We start from the raw sequence: 20,524 nt of genomic DNA, 5'->3' as shown, positions 1-20,524 counted from the left end.
CTAAAAATTTATGTAAAATATGAAAACCTTAAAATTGAGCTCTTAAAATGTATAATTATGTAATACAAAGATATTTGGTTCCATCTACATATTCCATAATGAAAAATTATACAATTTACAAGAGAACATTTTATTCTATAAAATAATCTGAAATGATCTGTTGAAGCTATATAAAAAGCATATTAAAGTTTTAAAACTTTGTACTTTGACAATACAGCCTAGGCTCCAATCACATAATCATTATAGGGTGAGCAAGATTTTCTAGATTAAATCTTAACTAGGAATAAGACTAAGCTGTAAACATATTTATTATTTCCATTGCCCTATCCTGAATATCAGTTTACTAAGATTTCTTTTGGAAGGAAAAAAATGGAACTTCTTTGGCCACTGTTGACAACTGTAATCTAAATTTTTATACCAAATACTGTAAAAAACTTAATTTCCAAGATAAAGACCAAGAGCAGTATCCTTAATCTGAAAAGGAAAGAAATTTTAAAAATAACATTAAAGAAAGCACACAACAGATTTTTCTGGCTTGAAAATAAATTGTTGCTCAAAATTACTTCCTTAAATGATAAATCACCTAAGAATTTTAAATATAAATTGTGATTAAAGATAAATTAATGTTGAAGACTAAAACGAGATTTATAGTAACTGGAACACTTTCACTAGACTATTAGTCATTTACTGCAAAGTTTCAAAGAAAATATCAAGCTTAGTAATATTCTGTTTGCTTGTATAAATAGTGACAAGTGGGCCTTCCCTGGCAGTTCAGTGGTTAAGACTCCACGCTTCCAATGCAAGGGGTGCAGGTCTGATCCCTGGTTGGGGAACTAAGATCCCACATGCAACGCGGCATGGCCAAAAAAAAAAAAAAAAGGGACAAGCAAAACTGATAAGTAGCATAGTTTAAAAACATGGACATTTATTGTTACAAAATTAACTGGTTTGATAAAAAAACCATTATATTTAAAAATAATTTAATACAAGTTAAAATAATTGTAAATTGTGATTCTTTTGAGTGCAAACAAGTGGTTACCCAAAGAAGAAATAAAACCTCAAGATGCAATAAAATCTATTCCTGAAGTTAGTGGGTATTACAAAGAAATATTTATACTGTGTTCTTCTACTCCCATATTTACTTTTAAAGAGTTAGAATTTAAACAGAATGTGAAGACATAAATTATCAATAAATATAAAATATATCTGTACAAGACTTTTATTGAAGACATGATTATCTCTGTATAAATGCCTAAATATGAGACTATAAATAAAATAAAATGTTGAAGAACTCTGTTCTCTCAATTTTAGAAAACACGACTTTTTAGAAGACAGATGTTTAAAGTCAAGGCACTAGGACTTGGCTAATTTCACACAGTGGGATCATCAACAAATTGTGATTAAATGGAAACTACTCTAAAGACAAAAACCTTCCCAAGGGCTTCCCTAGTAGTGCAGTGGTTAAGAATCTGACTGCCAATGTAGGGGACACAGGTTCGAGCCCTGGTCCGGGAAGATCCCACATGCCACGGAGCAACGAAGCCCGTGTGCCACAACTACTGAGCCTTTGCTCTGGAGCCTGCAAGCCACAGCTGCTGAGCCCATGTGCCACAGCTACTGAAGCCTGTGCGCCTGGATCCCGTGCTCTGCAACGAGAGAGGCCACTGCAGTGAGAAGCCCACGCACCGTGGCAAAGAGTGGCCCCCGCTCGCTGCAACTAGAGAAAGCCTGTGAGCAGCAACGAAGAACCAACGCAGCCAAAAATAAACAAACAAATAAATAAATAAATTTAAAAAAACAAAAAACAAAAAACAAAAAACCTTCCCAATATGAAAAACACACATCAGGCTTTCTGACTCACAAAAATTCTAAAATAGAAAGGTAAGGGGACAAAAAATGTGAAATTAAGAAAAAGAAATTGTATCTTTGGGGTTTCTTTTTCACACAGCTACGCGTAGTCTAGGTAAGTCTTCTGCAGGCATGCTTTTTGTGGCATCCAGTTGGTTATATTCCTGTATGAGTGCTGATAAAGATGACATGGCTTCTGTGAAACAGCTTTCCTCCATCCCTTCAACTTGTAGATAGTGATGAAGATGAGCCTATAAATAAAAAAACTGAATGATGTTGACCATTTTCAGGAAATTTAATACAGACAACTATCCTATAATGTAAATATTCTTATTAAAATGATAGTTCACACTCAGCTTTACAAGAGAAATGAGAACCTAAATCCTATAAACCCATGAGATTTCTCATTTAGAGTCTGAGTAAGCCTCTCCTCTTCAGTTATAATCAATACACAGAGCAGGCGGGATCACACCTGATTTGTGTTACTTTATTCTTGACAATACATCTTAAATAGCCAAAATAAACACATATAGTTAGAAAGGTGTACTGATGATTACCCTTTTTTTGTAGAGCCTCGTGAATCTCTCTCTCAGTTCTATGAAGGTAGGCTTCACGCACGTGTTGTTTGCTAAAGCTAATAATGAATGGGAATGGCCCACAGGAGGTACTGAACACAGGCTGGTCTTCCAGCCTTCTTGATTCCAGGAGACAAACCGTAGAGAAGGTTTTAATCTGAGATGCAAAAACTCAAAGGTAAGAATTAAGGTACTAAAATATCTGCCATATTATGGCAGCCCACATTAGTTAAACTAGGACATTACTAATGGTACCATTCTAAGTGCTTAGTATATAATGTAAGTTACCTATTTTTTAATACTAGCAGTATTATGGTACAGTCTGACAGTGAACCAAGGGACATTAAATTGGCCATAATGGTGATTCAAGAAGCTAGAAACACATTCCTTAACATTAGAAATCTGGGGATGAAAAGAAATGAAGGTATTATAATTTTCCTTACTTTGTAATTCAATAGAGCAGTTTTCCTAAAAAATAAGACGGTCAAATAGTAAAACAAACTTAGAAGCAGTGTAGTGGTAGTAGCGGTGGTAATAAAAACAATAACAATAGCTAAATTTCCTGAACATTTTCAGAAAATAACATCTCATCATTTAATGTGCATAACATAATTAACATAAATAACAACTTTGTACTATTATTATTCTTATTCTACATTTGAGGAAAACAGGCTGAGAGGCTAAGTAGCTTGCTCAAAGTCACACTTCAATTAAGTTCACAGTGCTACTTAACTACATGCTACACTGTTACAAACAGTACACATAACATTATCTTGAAAAATATAAAATTGAACCTTTCAATATTTCTGCGAAGATCAGAAATCTGTACATTTCCTCTAACCATGAGGGCACAGGCGAGGTAGAGACTATGTTTGGGGTCAGCTCGAATTAGCTGGTGATCTTTACTGAAGGCATCTGAAAACATCTGATCCAACCTAAAACAATGAGACAGTCACTGTTTATACAAAATACTGCACTACATCTTTCTTCTATGTGTAACTATAAAATGAAAAGACAGTCATCTACAGGTAAATACACTTCACACACAAATATATTCTGAATCTCAGCTATCATTTCCTCAAAGCAATCTGGATAAATATGAGGAGAGGAAATCACGCAATATTTTTTTTTAGGGGGAATAAAAAGCTTCTGCAATATATTGGTGATTTCAGGTAGTTACAAAATATTGACTACATCATTAGTGAGCTCTATGTAGTACTGATTTCTGAAAATTGTGCCATTTTTACTTAGTTCAGTATGCTTATCTACTTCGTAGTATCAGAACTATCAAAACTAATTAAAAACCTACTACATTAAGATTACTTTGTCTATAAAATATATCATAAATTAGCTAGGAATAATAAGGAGGAAGCTATCAAAGGACAATGTTAGGCTCTCCAAAAAAGACACTACTCTATACTACTATTCCTGAAAAGGGAGGCTTTTAACTGAATGAAGTCTTTTAACTTCATTCTTTTATCATTCCTCTAAAGAGAGGAAGATAAAAGTGACCGATGAAGTTTATATCTAATAATATGCAGGCTCCTAGGCCTCTAATATGACCCCAGTCTGGTTCTTAAATCCCACTGAACTCAATGCAAATATGATTAGGTTCCTTAGATAACTCTAGCCAGAACTATGTGCTGAATTTGCAGAATGTCTAGGAAGAGCCACAGAAATTACACTATGCTGCCTATTCATTCAGTAGATATTTACTAAATGCCTATTATGTGCCAGGCACTATTCTAGGTGCAAGAGACCCAGCAGTGAACAACAACAAAAATTTCCTACTCTAATGGAGCTTACATTCTATCCTGATTCTTCTACAGTAAGGATAGAGGACTCTCTTAGTGGATGGTGAGCTTTGGGGGATTCATGAATCCTCTACTGTGCTCAAAATTGTGGTGTGTATGTGCTTTTAGGCATTTTTATGAAGTCAAGGAAACCCAGAAAAGGTTAAGAACCACTATACAACAAGTAGGCACACTCATTCTTTTGTCAAAAAAATATAAAAACTAGCAAGGAGCTATTTATAGTTATTGGGATATTTCTCTTTACATTAGAAACAAGGAATTTAACATACACACTCTAATATGTGCTTTAACATTTTCATTGATAAAAATGGACTAGATGACGTTTATTAATATGAAGCACATCCAAAAACCATTCTCAGTTGTTTGTAAACTACTAATAAGAAATTAAAGTTTTAAAACTATGCCTTTTAATAGTACAATTTAAAAACAATTTATTATTTGCTCAAGGATAAACGTGTCCATATGTGGATATGGCAGCCTTTGAAATACCTATAGTACAGTAGAAGCAAAAAGAAAAAGGAAAAAACCCACAAAGCTAGAAAGAACACTGTGATAAGTTCCTTAAGAGTCTAACATTCTTAAGGTTCCTTACAGATTTTCCACTAACATATTTTAATTAAAAACAAACCTGCAACAAGCTATAATTATATAAATAAAAATTTTAAATGTTGACACTGTATTATTTTTATCAAAATATACCAAGCACGGGACTTCCCTGGTGGCACCGTGCTTAAAACTCCATGCTTCCAATGCAGGGGGCCTGGGTTCAATCCCTGCTCGGGGAACTAAATGCCATATGCATGCTGCAACTAAGAGTTCGCATGCCACAACTAAGGAGCTGGTAAGCTGCAACTAAGGAGCCCACCTGCCACAACGCCCGGCACAACCAAAAAGAAAAATGTGTACATACACACACAAGCAGGATTATGCTGAACTTAATTAGAAATTACATGTCTTTATTTTTTTAAGGAGTAACTTTAAATGTCTGGATAATCACTATTGTACAATAAATAGTTTAGCACCAATTTACATTCTATGTGTCCACATTAAAGGTGTACCTTTTACTAAATATACTCATTTTTAATATGCTGGGCTGATAATAAAAGCAAACATTTAATGATTGATTCCCATGTTCAGTAAACTATGCAAGTCGCTTAACCTGTTAAGCTCATCAGCATCCCACAAAGAAAGAGACCACACCTATTAGTTGGCATAGTCAGTTATTTGTTACTTGCTCAAATAAAAGTTAATCAGTATTACTGTGACATTCCCACAGTATAGAATTGTTATGTTGCCAAAATTTAAACTATTAAAAAGATCTGTAATCTAGTTTTTACTTTATCATTTACATAATTTCCTCTAGCAGAGTCTGACAAGACCTTTTCCCTCAGTCAACTGTGAATGTCAGTGTGACCTTTTCAAGCTCATCATCACTGTATATGCTAAGAGTATGTTTCAACTACATTTTTGTTAAGTAAATTGATATAAGTTTTATGCTTAAAAATGACACAGTTATAAAACAAGGTGTTCTGGAAGTGATACATAATAGCTATAATAGAGTAATATCTGTAAACCCTCTATGGTGCTAGACTGTGGTAAGAGCTTTAAAAGATACTCTTATTTAATATACCAACAAGCTTATGAGGTAGGTACTCTGACTCTCATTTTTAAAGATGAGAAAAACTAAAAGTTCGTCACCTGCCGAAGGTTCTGTAGCTAGTAAATGATAGAATTAGCATTCGTACTTAAGTACATCAGACTTCAAAGCCTTTAAATCTTTTTCAATAAAAATTATATCTTTATTAATTTTCATAAGCTTAAAAATTTAGTTATTAGATTTAATTTCAAATAGTTTAATACTGACATTTTTAAACAATGACTTCTAAATAAGGAAGTATTCACTTAATGGAAAAATGGCTGTCATCACCTATATTTTATATAATTCTCACAAAGAAAATGGTATGAAGAAATAACTAGAGTTATTATAAACTTTTCTCTTTAAAATGTGTTTGTTTTTAAAGTAATTTGAGCCCTCAAGTAACTGGAATAAAGTTACTACATCTTACCTTCGAGAAGGAATGTTAACATCTGCCAGTGTATACAGAGGTGTTAGGCTTGACACAAGATAATGCAGTTGAGGAAAAGGAACTAAATTCATGCTGATTTCATTAAGGTCCATATTAAGGGATCCTTCAAACCTTGCAGAGCTAAAAAATTAACATTAAAGCACGAAAAATATTTAACTTAATGTAGCTTGATTTAGTCAGCAGGCACTTTCCTACATCCTTTTGTATGCTGTACTTCAGTAGAGAATATATGCTCTTTTTTTCTGTATTAGTGAAATTTAGTATCATGAACATCGTGTATAAAGATAATTAAAATATAACATAACATCTACAGCAATTCTTATTTCAGGATTATCTGAAGTGTAACTACTCTATTACAGTTGCTAATTACCTACATAAAAATCTTACTTAAAACAGACTTTAGATTGAATTAAATACATACAGTTCAATAGTTATTTAATTATTCTATAAGCCTTACTAAATTCCCCCGGGATTTGCTTACATGCTCTACAATTTGGAATATAATAATGCCAAAGCAATTTTTTAGATCAAAGTCGAAGAAATATTTTGGACCAGCTAATAAAGAGGTATAGATTAGCTGGTTTAAAAGGTTAAGACATTTTGCAGCAAAAAAAAAAAAAAAACCAAGTTTGTTTTTGTCTAACCAAGTGTTTCTCAAGTGTATATCCTTCAAAACCCTTTACCATTTAACACCTGTTAATATTCCATGGAACATACCTGGGGAAAATAAAATGCTGCTCTGGAGTCAGAGAAAATAAAATTCTGGTCTACCACTCCAAGATCTGAAAACACTAGACAAACTAAAATTTTTATTTTAAATAAAGTTTTTAAAAAAGCTTCTACAACTCAGAATAACTAAAAAATGCTACTGCAAAACATTATCAAAAGCAAGTGAAGTTTTTAAACTGCCCTTAAGTACACCGTCAACAGGATTACCTTGTTAGGTTGAGCAGCAAATTTGCCACAAGGTTGTTCATTGCATCAAATGGTTTCTCCTGCCGCTTTTTAAAAGCTCCAGCACTTGAAGTAACCAGACTCTTTGGCTTTATAGCTGTACCCAACTTTCCAGAATTCACCATGAGGTCAATTTTGCTAATGATGTCAAATAAAGACTTTTAAGGAAAAAATATTGGGAGAGAAGCTATTAAGAAGAGAGGACATAGATGACATTCTACCAGGAAGAAAAGACAAAAAAAAGCAATTTAAACTTATTTTTTCTCTTAGACGGGTAGGCTGAAAAGTGAAGAGACTGTTTCACGTACACACATAAGCATAACACAGGACTGAATGTATACATAATATGTCCATAAATTACAATGCCATTTCTTACTTGGTTGTCAATGGGCAACACACAGTCTGCATGCTCATTAAGTTCCTTCATTGCCAACATGCTATTATAAGGCGAGGTTATGACATCATCTTCACCAGAAGGATAAACTGAAGTCACGAATCTGTATACTTCTGGGAATTCATCCTCAAGCACCTTTAAAAGAAATGTGCCAAGTCCAGATCCTGTTCCTGAAGATTAAGATTTCAAAAAGAAAACAGCATAAAAGGTTCAGAATATAACGGAATTCTGTGTTTTTTGGTAAAAACCTATTTATTAAAGACATACAATTTTCAACTTATTCCTGTGATTATATATTAACTAATTAATTTCAGATAAAGAAATGAAGACAATATAGGTAGTGAGACTTAAAGTCATGAATTCAACCTCTAGGTCTGACTGTGATGATGAGAGGCCTTTCTACATTTTACACTTTTTTACATTTAAGTTATATCTCTATGATGTCAAAAGAACTGACTGAAGAGTAAAAAATGCAACTAAGACAGTATTTAGTCTACACTTGATGTTAAGCAACTTAAGAAAAAACAAACTATCTTGACGTCTTTAGTGTAGCACCTATATAATCTTAATGATGAACACTATCCTGACATTAAGCAACTTAAATGCTGAGTTAAAATTGTTTAAAGTTAAGCATGACCAACTTGAATTTACAAAAATTTCAAAGAAGAAACTTTTTTACTATCTATCTAAAAGCAGAAACTCTAAGAATCTCATTAAGGTAATTTCCTGACACACAGAGTTACTTATATATAAATTCAGATATTTTTAAGAACTTAGAGAAAACTGGAATCCTTTACCCTGGTGCTTTTCAAACTATGGCTTGTGAACCATCAGTGGGCTATGAAACTAATTTATAAGGTTAGGACCAGTATTTTCTCCTCTTAAATGAAACGCAGAAATATTAGTATGTCACATATGGTGTGGGTAAATAATCTTTTGTTTTAGTTTGTGTATGTTTGTGTGTGTGTGTTGGTTTGTAATGTAAAACGTATTTCTTGCTGTCCTGATGAGAAAAAGTTTAAAAGCCAATAATGCTCTAACCCCATTTGGATAAATATTAAAAGGCTATGATGTTAAAAATATTAGATGAAAGCGAGGGAGATTTTTTGGGTTAATCTTTAATGAGGACTTTCTAAGCATTATAAAAAACCAGAGCCATTATAGAACAGATAGTTTTGATTCCATTAAAAATAAACAAAACTCCCCTCTCTCTCTATATGTATATATAAAAACAAACTAAAAAGGCAAACTAAGAAAAAATCTTCAAACATGATGGAGGACTAAATTTCTTTAATAAAGAGGGTCACAAATCAACAACAGAAAAATATGAATAATGCAATGGAAAAATGCGCAAAGGATATAAGTTGTAACTCAAAATAAATCGAATGGCAAATAGATGTAAAGATGCTCAACCTTTTCTCTAATTAAAAAATGCAAATTAAAACAATATAATTTTGAACATATTGTATTAGATTTATGTCTCATTATACTCAGTGTTGGTGACAGTGTGGGGAAATAAACTCTTATAAATTGCTGCTAATCATACGGATTGATGCAATAATATAGGAAGGTTATTCAGTAATATCAACCAAAACTTAAAATGTACATATTCTTTGGTTCCACTTTCCTTTCTAGGAATATTGCCTACAGCTATTGTGGCACAAATGAACAAAGATGTAGGTACCAGATGTTTGCTGGGGATTTTATGTAGTAGCTAAAAATCATAAATAACTTGACATCCATCAATGAGGAACTGACTTTAAAAATTATTACATATTCTCACAATTGGACAGAGCCGATGAAAGATGTTCAGGAAAGATTTAAAGTGAAAACATTACAGGGTAGTATGTATTGCATGATCTTGTTTATGTAAAAACACACACAATGGGCAAAGGAAATATCTGGAAGGACAGACACTGGCAAACTTGATTATCTGTGAGGAGAGAGATTAGGGATTAGATGTGGGAAAAGACTTCATTTTTAGCCTTCAATATTACTTAAAGTATTTTTGCCATTTTCAGTGAATTATGAATAAAGTACAGTCTACTGAGATTCTGAGTAATAGAGGGATATAAAAAAAGCACCATAATGAACTATAAATCAAATTGGTTTTTTTCGAAAACTTACTCAAAATCTGCAGGTTAATTGTACCAGTATAAAGAAAATTAGTTTCTTAATTTAATGATTATGATGGTCTTCTAAAGGCATGGTTACACAGCAATTTTAACTTTAATTTTCAAATGCTATCATACTGAATAACAGATATGTATAAGAAAATCAACTGTACATAACCTGCTGAATATAAAAATCTTAATCTCAGCTTGGAGGAAAAAAGCATGGCAAATTTTTCTTTTCAAATAGGCTAATTCTCTTTTGAAATTATCAAATTATGATCTGTTTCTACTTCATGGAACAGGGGAGCAAAATACTTCACTTGCAAGGTACAGGCTTCCCTGGGAAAGAAAGCAATGCAGATCATTTATTCTAGGTCAAGGTGATTAATTACCATGTAAGGAATGATTTAAGGGAGTTGACTAAAAGGATTTCTTTTACTTATTTCTCTTATTGGACACAAGAAAGGATTGAAGGTGGTTAAAGAAAGGGTACTGATATTCTTTTGCAAACGTACCTATGAATATGCCACAAATACTTAGTTCTAGTCAGCATATGAAACTGCACAAGCAAGCTCTTAGGAGAAAAGCAGCATTCCCAAAAAGCTTATACTGAAATCTACCTTCTACTAAAGATAAAAGAAAAAAATTTTTCAGATTCAGTTCTACTGACTCTTTAAAAGGGTTTAAATTTTTAAAAAATGGTCATAGTGACACAATTTGACAAAAATTTAAGATAAAAAGCTGTTATGTACATACATTCATAAACACACTCTTAATTCTTAAGCAAAGGTCTGAAAACAAGACTTATGTTGGCAAAATGAATTCTCACTTGCATTTTCACATTGTTATAGACAAATGAATAAATAATTTTACCTCCTCCCATGGAATGTATTACAAAAAAACACTGCAAACAATCACAGTGCTCTGCTGACTTTCTGAGTTTCTCTAAAATCTGTTCCTGATAAAGACTGCCAAACACTTTGTGACCCACAGCCCTGGAAAAAAGAATATAGATTAAAAAAAATATCCTTGCATTTATTATTTCAAGATTTTATTATTTCTGAACTAAATGAAAAGACTATAGATAAGCTTGAAAAAATATTTTTACTGTAGTAAGTAAATTCTATTCCTGTTTAACATCAATAAATCATATTATATCTCAAGGATATAGGAAGATAATTTAACAAATATATATACCTATAATCCTCAAATATCCTGATAAAATAGTTCATTATCAATGGATATTAAACTATGGTTTTTAAAATTTATCTGCTCTTAAGGTATAATTACAACAAAACAAGTTTTTAGTTACATAGTTTTTTCTCATCTTCATTGAAAGTAAACTGATTGCACTGCCTTTTATGTATTAAAAAGCAGAATGTGGTCAACTAGAAAGACATAAAAGTAAAATTTAAACTGACCTACTTTGGTTTAAAACATGAAAAAAATATTGGTCATATCATGTTATTACTAGATGAAATGCCACACAGTACAAAACTGATATTCATGAGGCTCTTCAAGCCTTTTTGGTTGCCCAAATTTGCAAGTATTATTATGATGAATTGAAATGTAAGAACGATTTCCACACAACATGTAGTCAGGTGTAACTCAAAAGTTACAGAATAAGTTATACGACAATTAGAGAAAGCTGGTTGGATAGTTAGGTGGACTCACTTATTTAGTGACTGGTTCTCCCCAAATGAGTCTCAAGACTCAAATTCATGCTTTAGTAAAATTACACAATATTACACATTATAAACCTGAGGGAATAACTGCAAATAATTTAAATAACAAATATTAGATTGGCAAACAAGAAGCTACTTACTTTTTAAAAAACAGCAAAACCAGTGTCAATGTAAATTTTAAAATGATCACTGTTGGAGCTTTTTTCCCATTAAGGAGAAGAGACCATTATATATTTAAGGGCCAAATATAGCCTCAGACTGACCTTGAATGCTAGGACACTGGTCTGGCTTGCATCTCTATCAATTCTATTAAATCTGACCCATGGGAAAATTTTGACGGAGTCAAATACTATAGGTAAGAGAACAGTTTATAAAAATACTTACAACTTTTAAATTGATACAGCCACTATGGAGAACAGTATGGAGGTTCCTTAAAAAACTAAAAATAGAACTACCATATGACCCAGCAATCTCACTACTGGGCAAATACCCTGAGAAAACCACAACTCAAAAAGACTCATGTACCACAATGTTCACTGCAGCACTATTTACAATAGCTAGGACATGGAAGCAACCTAAGTGTCCATCAACAGATGAATGGATAAAGAAGATGTGGCACATATATACAACGGAATATTAATCTGTCATAAAAAGAAACAAAATTGAGTTATTTGTAGTGAGGTGGATGGACCGAGAGTCTGTCACACAGAGTGAAGTAAGTCAGAAAGAGAAAAACAAATACCATACGCTAACACATATATATGGAATCTAAAAAAAAAAAAAAAAAAGGTTCTGAAGAACCTAGGGGCAGGACAGGAATAAAGACGCAGACAGAGAGAATGGACTTGAGGACACAGGGAGGGGGAAGGGTAAGCTGGGACAAAGTGAGAGAGTGGCATGGACATATATACACTACCAAATGTAAAACAGCTAGCTAGTGGGAAGCAGCTGCATAGCACAGGGAGATCAGCTCCGTGCTTTGTGACCACCTAGACGGGTGGGAGGGTGGGACGCAAGAGGCAGGGGATATGGGGATATATGTATACGTATAGCTGATTCACTTTGTCATACAGCAGAAACTAACACAACAATGTAAAGCAATTATACTCCAATAAAGATGTTAATAAAAAAAAGGTAAGGGTTTTCATATACAAATTAGTATGCTAGCCACATTGTTCCGTGCCTTAATACTTCTGATTTTTAAAATGTTAGAAAATTTCCATGCAGATGTTACATTTTATAAGAGTTGCATGATTTTCCATTGTATGGATATACTATAATTGATTTAAACAAGCCCCTGTTGAGTATTATCTGATGTTAAAAACAATGTTTCAGTGAACAATCTTTCATTTGTATCTTTATGGACAAGTGAAGAGTTCTATAGAATAAATATATAAATGTGGAACTACATAACAAAAAACATAAAACTTTTGTCACTACTTAGCAGTTATGCAAGAATCAAATTACAACGAGAAATTTAGTAAATCAATTTTTCATGATTCATCTTTTTCTTAAAAAAAAAAGAGAAACAACTAGGATACAGATGGCTTCCAAGTATTGTGAACACCATCATCTATCAAGGAAAAGATGATGGGCTGAAAGGCCTAGAGTTAGGTATGGCAAGTTGTATCTTGCTTTCATGTCAGCAGGACCTATTAGAATAAAGGAAAGATTCCTCATTTTTTTCAGATGACATTTAATTTTTACATCCAGCATATTCTCACCAATTATTCCCTGAGCCAGAAATATCAGTGATGAGCTGCTTACTATCAAATACATCTCTCAATGGTCCCTGAAGAATTTCATTTACTACCCCTTCCTCCATGTCAATCAAGACAGCCTGAGAAAGACAAATAAAATGTAATTAGCATATTTTTCTTCAGTCACTCTGTAAATAAAAGAATTTTTGAGCTAGAAGTTGCATTGTTCTTTTTATAGTTTAAGTTTGATCAAATCTTTGACTCTCTTTGTGCAGTCTGTTATAAAAATTAAAAAATAATTTCACTCTGCTCCAAAGGTGGAATCCAATGAAAAGATGGATTCTAAATTCTTACCCTAAGAATAAGAAGGAAAAAAAGGAACTGAATAATTCTGTCTGATTTTCTAACAATTCTTTTATTTATGTGCTTATGTGACTATAAATTTCTTGAGAACAAGGTCTCAGAAGTTTAGAAGGTAACCTTAACCAGAAACAATTCTCAATAAATGTAGGGTTCATTAATGTATTTGGTCACTAGGAATAACCATGCTGCTCTTTATGAATCACAGCCGAAAACTGTCCAAATCAAATTAGTAAACTACTATTACGTGCAAAGCCAAGGCACTGGATAGATGTCAAAGATGACAACAGGGTCCCTTCCCTTAAGTAACTCGCAATCTGAATTCACAAACTCACTAAATATCACAAACTTTATTGACATGGGAGATAACCTCTATTACTAAGAAGAAAATGAGAAAATAAAACATAAAATTAGCTATGGAAAGAAAAATAGAAAAGACTGGATGGAAATACAGCAAAATGTAAGCAGGGATAGCTTGGTAGTAGAATTATATACCCTCTGTCCCCACTGTTTTGTACTTTACTTTCTATATTTTCTACACTGAGGAAGAATGAAAGAGTAAAATAGAGTTAAATAAATAAAAAAGCAAAGCTGAAAAAAGTAATCTGAAATGATGTTAGGGTACCCTTTAACCTAAGCCTTTGATTCAGTGTCACAGAGAAAGTGCTTGATTTATGGGCTTTTTCAGTGCTGGTGAGCATGTAACATTAAGCACTTCCTACATGCCACTGTACATGAATCACCCCATTAAATCCTCACAACCCTATGCATAGGTACTGTAATTACTCCCAGTTTACACATGAGGAAACTGAGGCCTAGAAAAGTTAAATAACTTGGCTGTGATTACCCAGCTAGGAAGTGGTAGAGCTGATTCAAACCTGGCTAGCCTGGCTGCAGAATCTTCACTCTTAACCACCAAACTCTATGCTCTATTATCTTATCAAAGGGAGACAGTCAAGTTTGGCACTTACGGAGTACTGACTACAGTGGAGTCACAATTTATGCCCATTTAAATCCTGTGAATTCAATTATTTGTGTAATTAAGTATGCTACTGTAAGCTGGCAATTAAAATATTATTACACAGTACTTTAGAAATGTATTTCTAATTGTATGGTAGTATACCACTTTTTTTTTTTTAAACATCTTTATTGGAGTATAAATATTTTACAATGGTGTGTTAGTTTCTGCTTTATAACAAAGTGAATCAGCTATACATATACATATATCCCCATATCTCCTCCCTCTTGCGTCTCCCTCCCACCCTCCCTATCCCACCCCTCTAGGTGGTCACAAAGCACCGAGCTGATCTCCCTGTGCTATCCGGCTGCTTCCCACTAGCTATCTATTTTACATTTGGTAGTGTATATATGTCCATGCCACTCTCTCACTTTGTCCCAGCTCACCCTTCCCCTCCCCGTGTCCTCAAGTCCATTCTCTAGTAGGTCTGCATCTTTATTCCCGTCCTGCCCCTAGGTTCTTCATGACCTTTTTTTTTTTTTTTAGATTCCATATATATGTGTTAGCATATGGTATTTGTTTTTCTCTTTCTGACTTACTTCACTCTGTATGACAGACTCTCGGTCCATCCACCTCACTACAAATAACTCAATTTTGTTTCTTTTTATGGCTGAGTAATATCACATGTTATATCATCATATTACAGTGGTATATTAGAAAGACTGTAAAATTCTGTTTTATAAATGTGCTCCTTTAAATACAGCATCAATATACATACACAGGACTATACAGGGTCATTTCTTGGCAATTTTAGGGATTTTCAAGGATATTTTTGATAACATGCAATTTTTATCTTAAATGCTGACTTTAACACCTAATCAACCATATAAGAGGCATTTCACTGTTGCGTAAGATTACAAAAAAGAACAAAATTAGCTTCTACTGTCCTTGCTCCAAAACAGATTTACTGAGATGATTTGTGGAAGATTAAACATATTTAAGCCATGCTTTCAATTACTTTGCAATCAGGCAAAGGAAGGGGAATACAGAATACAAACTGACATTCAAGCACCTCCTGAAGTCAGTTTTGAGAGAATCATCACTGTCGGAGTCACTTAGCACTAAACCCTGACAGTCTGTAACTCTTTCAATCTTTCCTTAGTCACATAAGACCTCTGATTTGTTTTTCCATCGGAAATTAATTACAATTACAAGGAATTATTCTGGATTCCTCACTTAGCCATCCAAGATCTGGAGTCACAATTTCCAAGATTTGATGTTTATTATTTTCTTCCAGAGCTACCTGGTGATAGCTTTCAGGCCCTTGAGCTTCCCCTTAATTGTAATACAGCATTTACAAAATTCTGAGTGTTTGCCTATTAACACAGTGGAGGAACTCAGCCACCAAATTACTTTTTGAAGCCTAGACTCTTCAGTGATCAGAGCCATATGATACCAAGACTACTAAGAAGAAATGGAAGAACACCTTCCAGGAAAAAAGCCAAAGGCTATAGAAACATGCTGATTTATTCTCTTCCAGCAGTGTTTCCTCCATTTCCCAACTTGCTCACTGGTAGGGTGGTGGGAAAGAGCTCAAACTGGGAGTGGTCTAGGAAATGTCAACGTTTCTTTATCTCTGAGTAAGATTTGGATTGGGATGTTAGCACTCTCCAAGGCATGAACTATACCAAATGTTAATCAATTAACCTAACAGACTACAAGCATGTAGTCTCTGCCCTAAATTTGTTTCCCAAGGACACTGGAGATCACAGATACAAGGAGAGGGTTCCCAGGTACTACAACACTACTGCTCTCTACTCTTTCAGCCACTACTCCAGGTCTGATCCTTATCATCTCAATTACTTCCAGAGCACCAAAACTGCCTTTCTTTTCTGTCACAGTCAAACATTACTGATCAACAGCTGGAAAAAGTTTGTTGCAGAGACACACTCACAGAAGAGAAGTGTTATTGCAATGAGATTAAGACTAAATATGGGCTATTGACTAGAAGTATTTTTGTTCAGGAGGTCTTACATGGTTATGTTATGTATTCACTAGACTGTGGTTGAATCTATGCTTTGTACTGGGAATAGCAACTCTGGTGCAAATAAACCTTTCACCATTTTTATATGAAAATTAACCTTCATTAGAATGTATTTTAGGCTTAGAGTTAAGAAAGCTTTTGTTATCATTTATCTAGACATATATTTCCCCTAAAACATTTAGAAAAAATGCCAAATATGCAGTATTTTCACTTTAAGCACAAAATTTTCCCCCTAAAGTTTCATGGAGACACAAATGTCTGCTTAATTATATTTATATTAAATGTGGCTTAGCAAATACCTTGTTTTTATTTTGAGGAGTTAAATTAAAATTTTATTCTTATGATAGTTACAGAAGTAGAGTTATTTTAAAAACACATGCAATATAAGAATCCAAGTATATAAGACTTACTCGTGCTTTTAAAGAACAAATTTTCCCCTTGGAAATACTGCCACCATCACCAACCACTCTGAAAGATAAAAGATGAGAAAAGGTCATAAGATCTTCCACGCTAATAGTGCTATCAGGTAATAAAGTTAACTTCCATTCACATAGTAAAGCTACTTATAGGCCAAGTGAGGCAGACACAAAAGGCAACAAAGAAGCCATTCATAATCTCCTTCTCCCTTACCCACCTCCCAATAGGCTGAAAAAGTGAGGTACTTATTTCCCTGGCTTTCTTTGTAGTTTGGGCTGGTCATGTAATCCAGTTCTGGGTAATGAAATAAAAAGGAGATATTCTGGGAAGCTTTCTGATAAAAAGGACCAGATGCAGTTGGTCCTTTTGCCTACCTTGAACACGAATCTGGATGGGATTCCTGGCAGTGGAGGCTGTCATTTTATGGTTATGAAGTAAAAAAACATGAGGACAAAAAACCAACACATGAAACAATGTGACAGTATCCTGGTCTTTAGGGCACTTCTCTAAACACAGATTTCTTTGTATGTGACATAACTGGATACATCTACTGTTTAAGCCACCATTAGTGAGGCTTTCTGTTGTAGTCAGACACACATCAACTAACATACCAGTGATATACAGTTGAGTATCTAAGGCTGTTCCTAGAATTTCATGTTGAAGATAAGTCACCAAAGTAACTAAATCTATGACTAAAACAGTGGACAAGTCAATATAGTTTACAAGACAGAATATATGAAGGTAAATTGAACATAGATGATGCTGAATTGAGCATAGATGATGCTATAGGTCGGGGGCTGATAAATCTATAATCCTCAAGCCAAGTCTGACCAGCTACTTGTGAAAACAAGTTTTACTGGAACAAAGCACGCCCAGTTGTTTATGTACTATCTATACCTGCATTCATACAACAATGGCGGACTCAAGGAGATGTGATATGGACTTTATGGTCTGCAAAACCTGGAATATCTACCATCTGGTCCTTTACAGGAAAGGTTTGCCAACCCCTGGTATAGGTAAATTCTTATCATGTTATTAAAAAGGTATGATAATTTCCTCAAATAAAGAAGTATATACAAAGGTGTGGTCTTATTTTTGAAAAAGAATTTTTGTACTAACTTGTGGAATAGATGCTGCATGTGTTGATACTACGTTGGAAAGAAGAGCAAGATGCCAAGGCCCTTCTCCTCAAACTTGATATTGGAGAAATAAGTATGCTCTCGGGTTAAATTATAAAACAAACTGAGTAGATGAGAACAGAGTTACGTAAAGTCACCTGATTAAGAGAGAATGGCTTCCAGGCTGAGTCTCAACTATGTAATATTCAATGAAAGGAGTATTACAGAGGGAATGGAAGTACAGATTTAGTTAGAATACTACCTACAAGGAAGTATTACATTGGCAAATTTGAGTCTCTTAATAGTATGTAGGGGAGAAGATGTTCTAGTTTACAAACAAGAAGTAATCTAGTCTATGTGACAGATATCTCCATATTAATAAAGATAAATAACACCAGTCATTAAGGTAATACACCTAACTTACCTTGGTCTGATTCCATGGTCACTAAGTAACCTTTTATTACTTAGCTTTCCTGATAGATTTCCTACAGAAGAGAATGTGCTTTTGAAAGAAAATGGGTGTCTAGTCTTTTTGAGTTATAGCTCCACTGTCCATGACTACATTGACTTTCTGCTTTGTAATTTCCTATCTGAGTTTGGTTTATCTGCCTGTACTAGAGAGCACTGGACCCATTCTCAAGATGTCATCGAAGTTTCTGAGTTTGCAAGCCTGAGGGTCAGACTCTGAAATTCACTAAGGAAGTCGGGCCTAATTAGCCTTCCCAGAGAGATAACTGCCTCAAATACCCAACCAACTAATTCAAACTAGAACTGAAATCTTTATTAGATTAAAACTGGATCTAAAGTATGTATTTTTCAGTTCAAGCCCGGCAGGTTTAGTTTTATTAAGCATTTTGAAAATGCATGAACTTCATGATTCAACATTAAAAGCTTAGAAACACACCCTGAATGTCAAATTACTCTTTCAGGTAAAAGATATATACTTACATATACCTTTTATTAAATAAAACTAATCTGACAACTGCTTTGCTCCTTTTTAGCACATTCTATTTGTAGAGCAAATACTCCTGACCACAAGTAATATCACATAAGTGTAAACAATATATTTTTCTTTCAAAAGTTAGCCATTATTGAATGCACTAACAAGACACTCTCAGGGAAATTTTCAGCATTCCTTTTAGTGAAACTTTATTTCAAGGTCAAGTTAAAATTAAGCACATTAAAGTTTCTTTTTATTCCTTCATATGGCTTTAAAAGGAAACCTGTTGTCCTGCCCTGCCTAATGATATGAGAATATTAATGACAAGAGAATGACAATATGCTTTCAATAATGAGAAAAACAAACAAAAAAGCCAAACAACTTCTTTACAGCTATCAACTGCTTTTACTGTCCTCTGAAGAATTTTCTCCCAAACTGCTGACATGAATATAATTATTAAGCTATGTGACAGACTTTAACCCCATCTTACCTGGTATCCACATTTCTAAAGAAGCTGCTTATTGCCTCATCATAAATTGCTTTCTAAAAAAAAAAAAAACATTTATTAGCGCTTGATTACGTTTTGCCTCTTTCCCAAACGAAGTCCTTTTAATTTAATAATCCCACAATACTTTAAAGGCCGGCATACGGCTACAATAAGAAAAAGCAAACAATCATAAAATGCTTATACTGATTCTTCCAATCTAGAGAAGAGCAAATACCGCGAGATATATGGATTAAGTGCAGCTGAAGGTACTGAGAAAAGGCGTCCCCACAGGACTGTAGAGCAGGTGCATCACATGAGAGCTTTCCCTGCATTCTTGGTGATCATTTAAAAAGCTGACTGGTTAAATTAAGGAATATAATGCCACACATGGTACCTATTTTACAAAGTACTTTCACATATGCTATCTCATTGCTTCTCACAAGAACCCTGATAAAGACGCAACCCTGAGAATTAAGGAACCTTAAGACTAAGGTCTCCGGCGAGTGTTCGTTTGGACTCTTGTGGCTAACGCCAACAGACGTTTACAAACCAGCTTAAACCAGAAGTTTAAAAACTCTTCCCTTTACCGAGAAGATCCCATACAACTTACACCGGCCAGATAAAAGCTCCCGGAGTATTAATTCTTATTTTTTGGAAGAGCCTCGGGGACAGGCGGGCATGGGGGTCTCCCGCGCGGCGGGGCCGGTACCTGGTTGACCGCGGCGTGCTCCCTCAGCGCCAGGTCCCAGAAGCAGCAGCCAATCTGGTTTCCGCACTGGCCGACTGCGCCCAGGAAGGTAAGAGAATAGACATTAGGCAGCAACAGGGCCACTCGCCTCGGCGGCGACCAGGTCCCCACCCTCCCGGGGCGGCTTACCCTGTATGACCACCGACTGGGTCATGCTGCGGCGCGGCCGCCCCGCTGCAACCAGGAGCCCACGCCGGCCTGCGTATTTCCGGCCCACCAACTGCTCTCTCCGAGGCGGCGGGGCGGCCGTAAGTCACGCTGCTGCCGCAAGTCGCTGCCGT

General features: G+C 34.6%; 1 protein-coding gene across 1 annotated transcript; it reads right to left on the bottom strand.

The window, feature by feature from the left end:
- Nucleotides 1–630: 630 nt before the first annotated feature.
- On the bottom strand, nucleotides 631–20,473 carry TUBE1 (tubulin epsilon 1). The gene is made up of 12 exons (XM_059941393.1): nucleotides 20,373–20,473; nucleotides 20,205–20,278; nucleotides 19,499–19,551; nucleotides 16,944–17,001; nucleotides 13,196–13,311; nucleotides 10,660–10,781; nucleotides 7,655–7,842; nucleotides 7,261–7,436; nucleotides 6,304–6,444; nucleotides 3,218–3,358; nucleotides 2,406–2,580; nucleotides 631–2,099 (listed from the first exon to the last, which is right to left on the bottom strand). Exons 1-12 carry the CDS (start codon nucleotides 20,395–20,397, stop codon nucleotides 1,941–1,943), a joined length of 1,428 nt encoding a protein of 475 aa, XP_059797376.1. The 5' UTR covers nucleotides 20,398–20,473; the 3' UTR covers nucleotides 631–1,940.
- Between the last annotated feature and the right edge of the window lie 51 nt (nucleotides 20,474–20,524).

This window comes from Balaenoptera ricei, chromosome 12, assembly GCF_028023285.1.
Source record: "Balaenoptera ricei isolate mBalRic1 chromosome 12, mBalRic1.hap2, whole genome shotgun sequence".
In the NCBI taxonomy this organism is placed as follows: Eukaryota; Metazoa; Chordata; class Mammalia; order Artiodactyla; family Balaenopteridae; genus Balaenoptera; species Balaenoptera ricei.
Note: the sequence above shows the minus strand (reverse complement) of the source record. Positions and strands in the feature narration are given on the sequence as shown.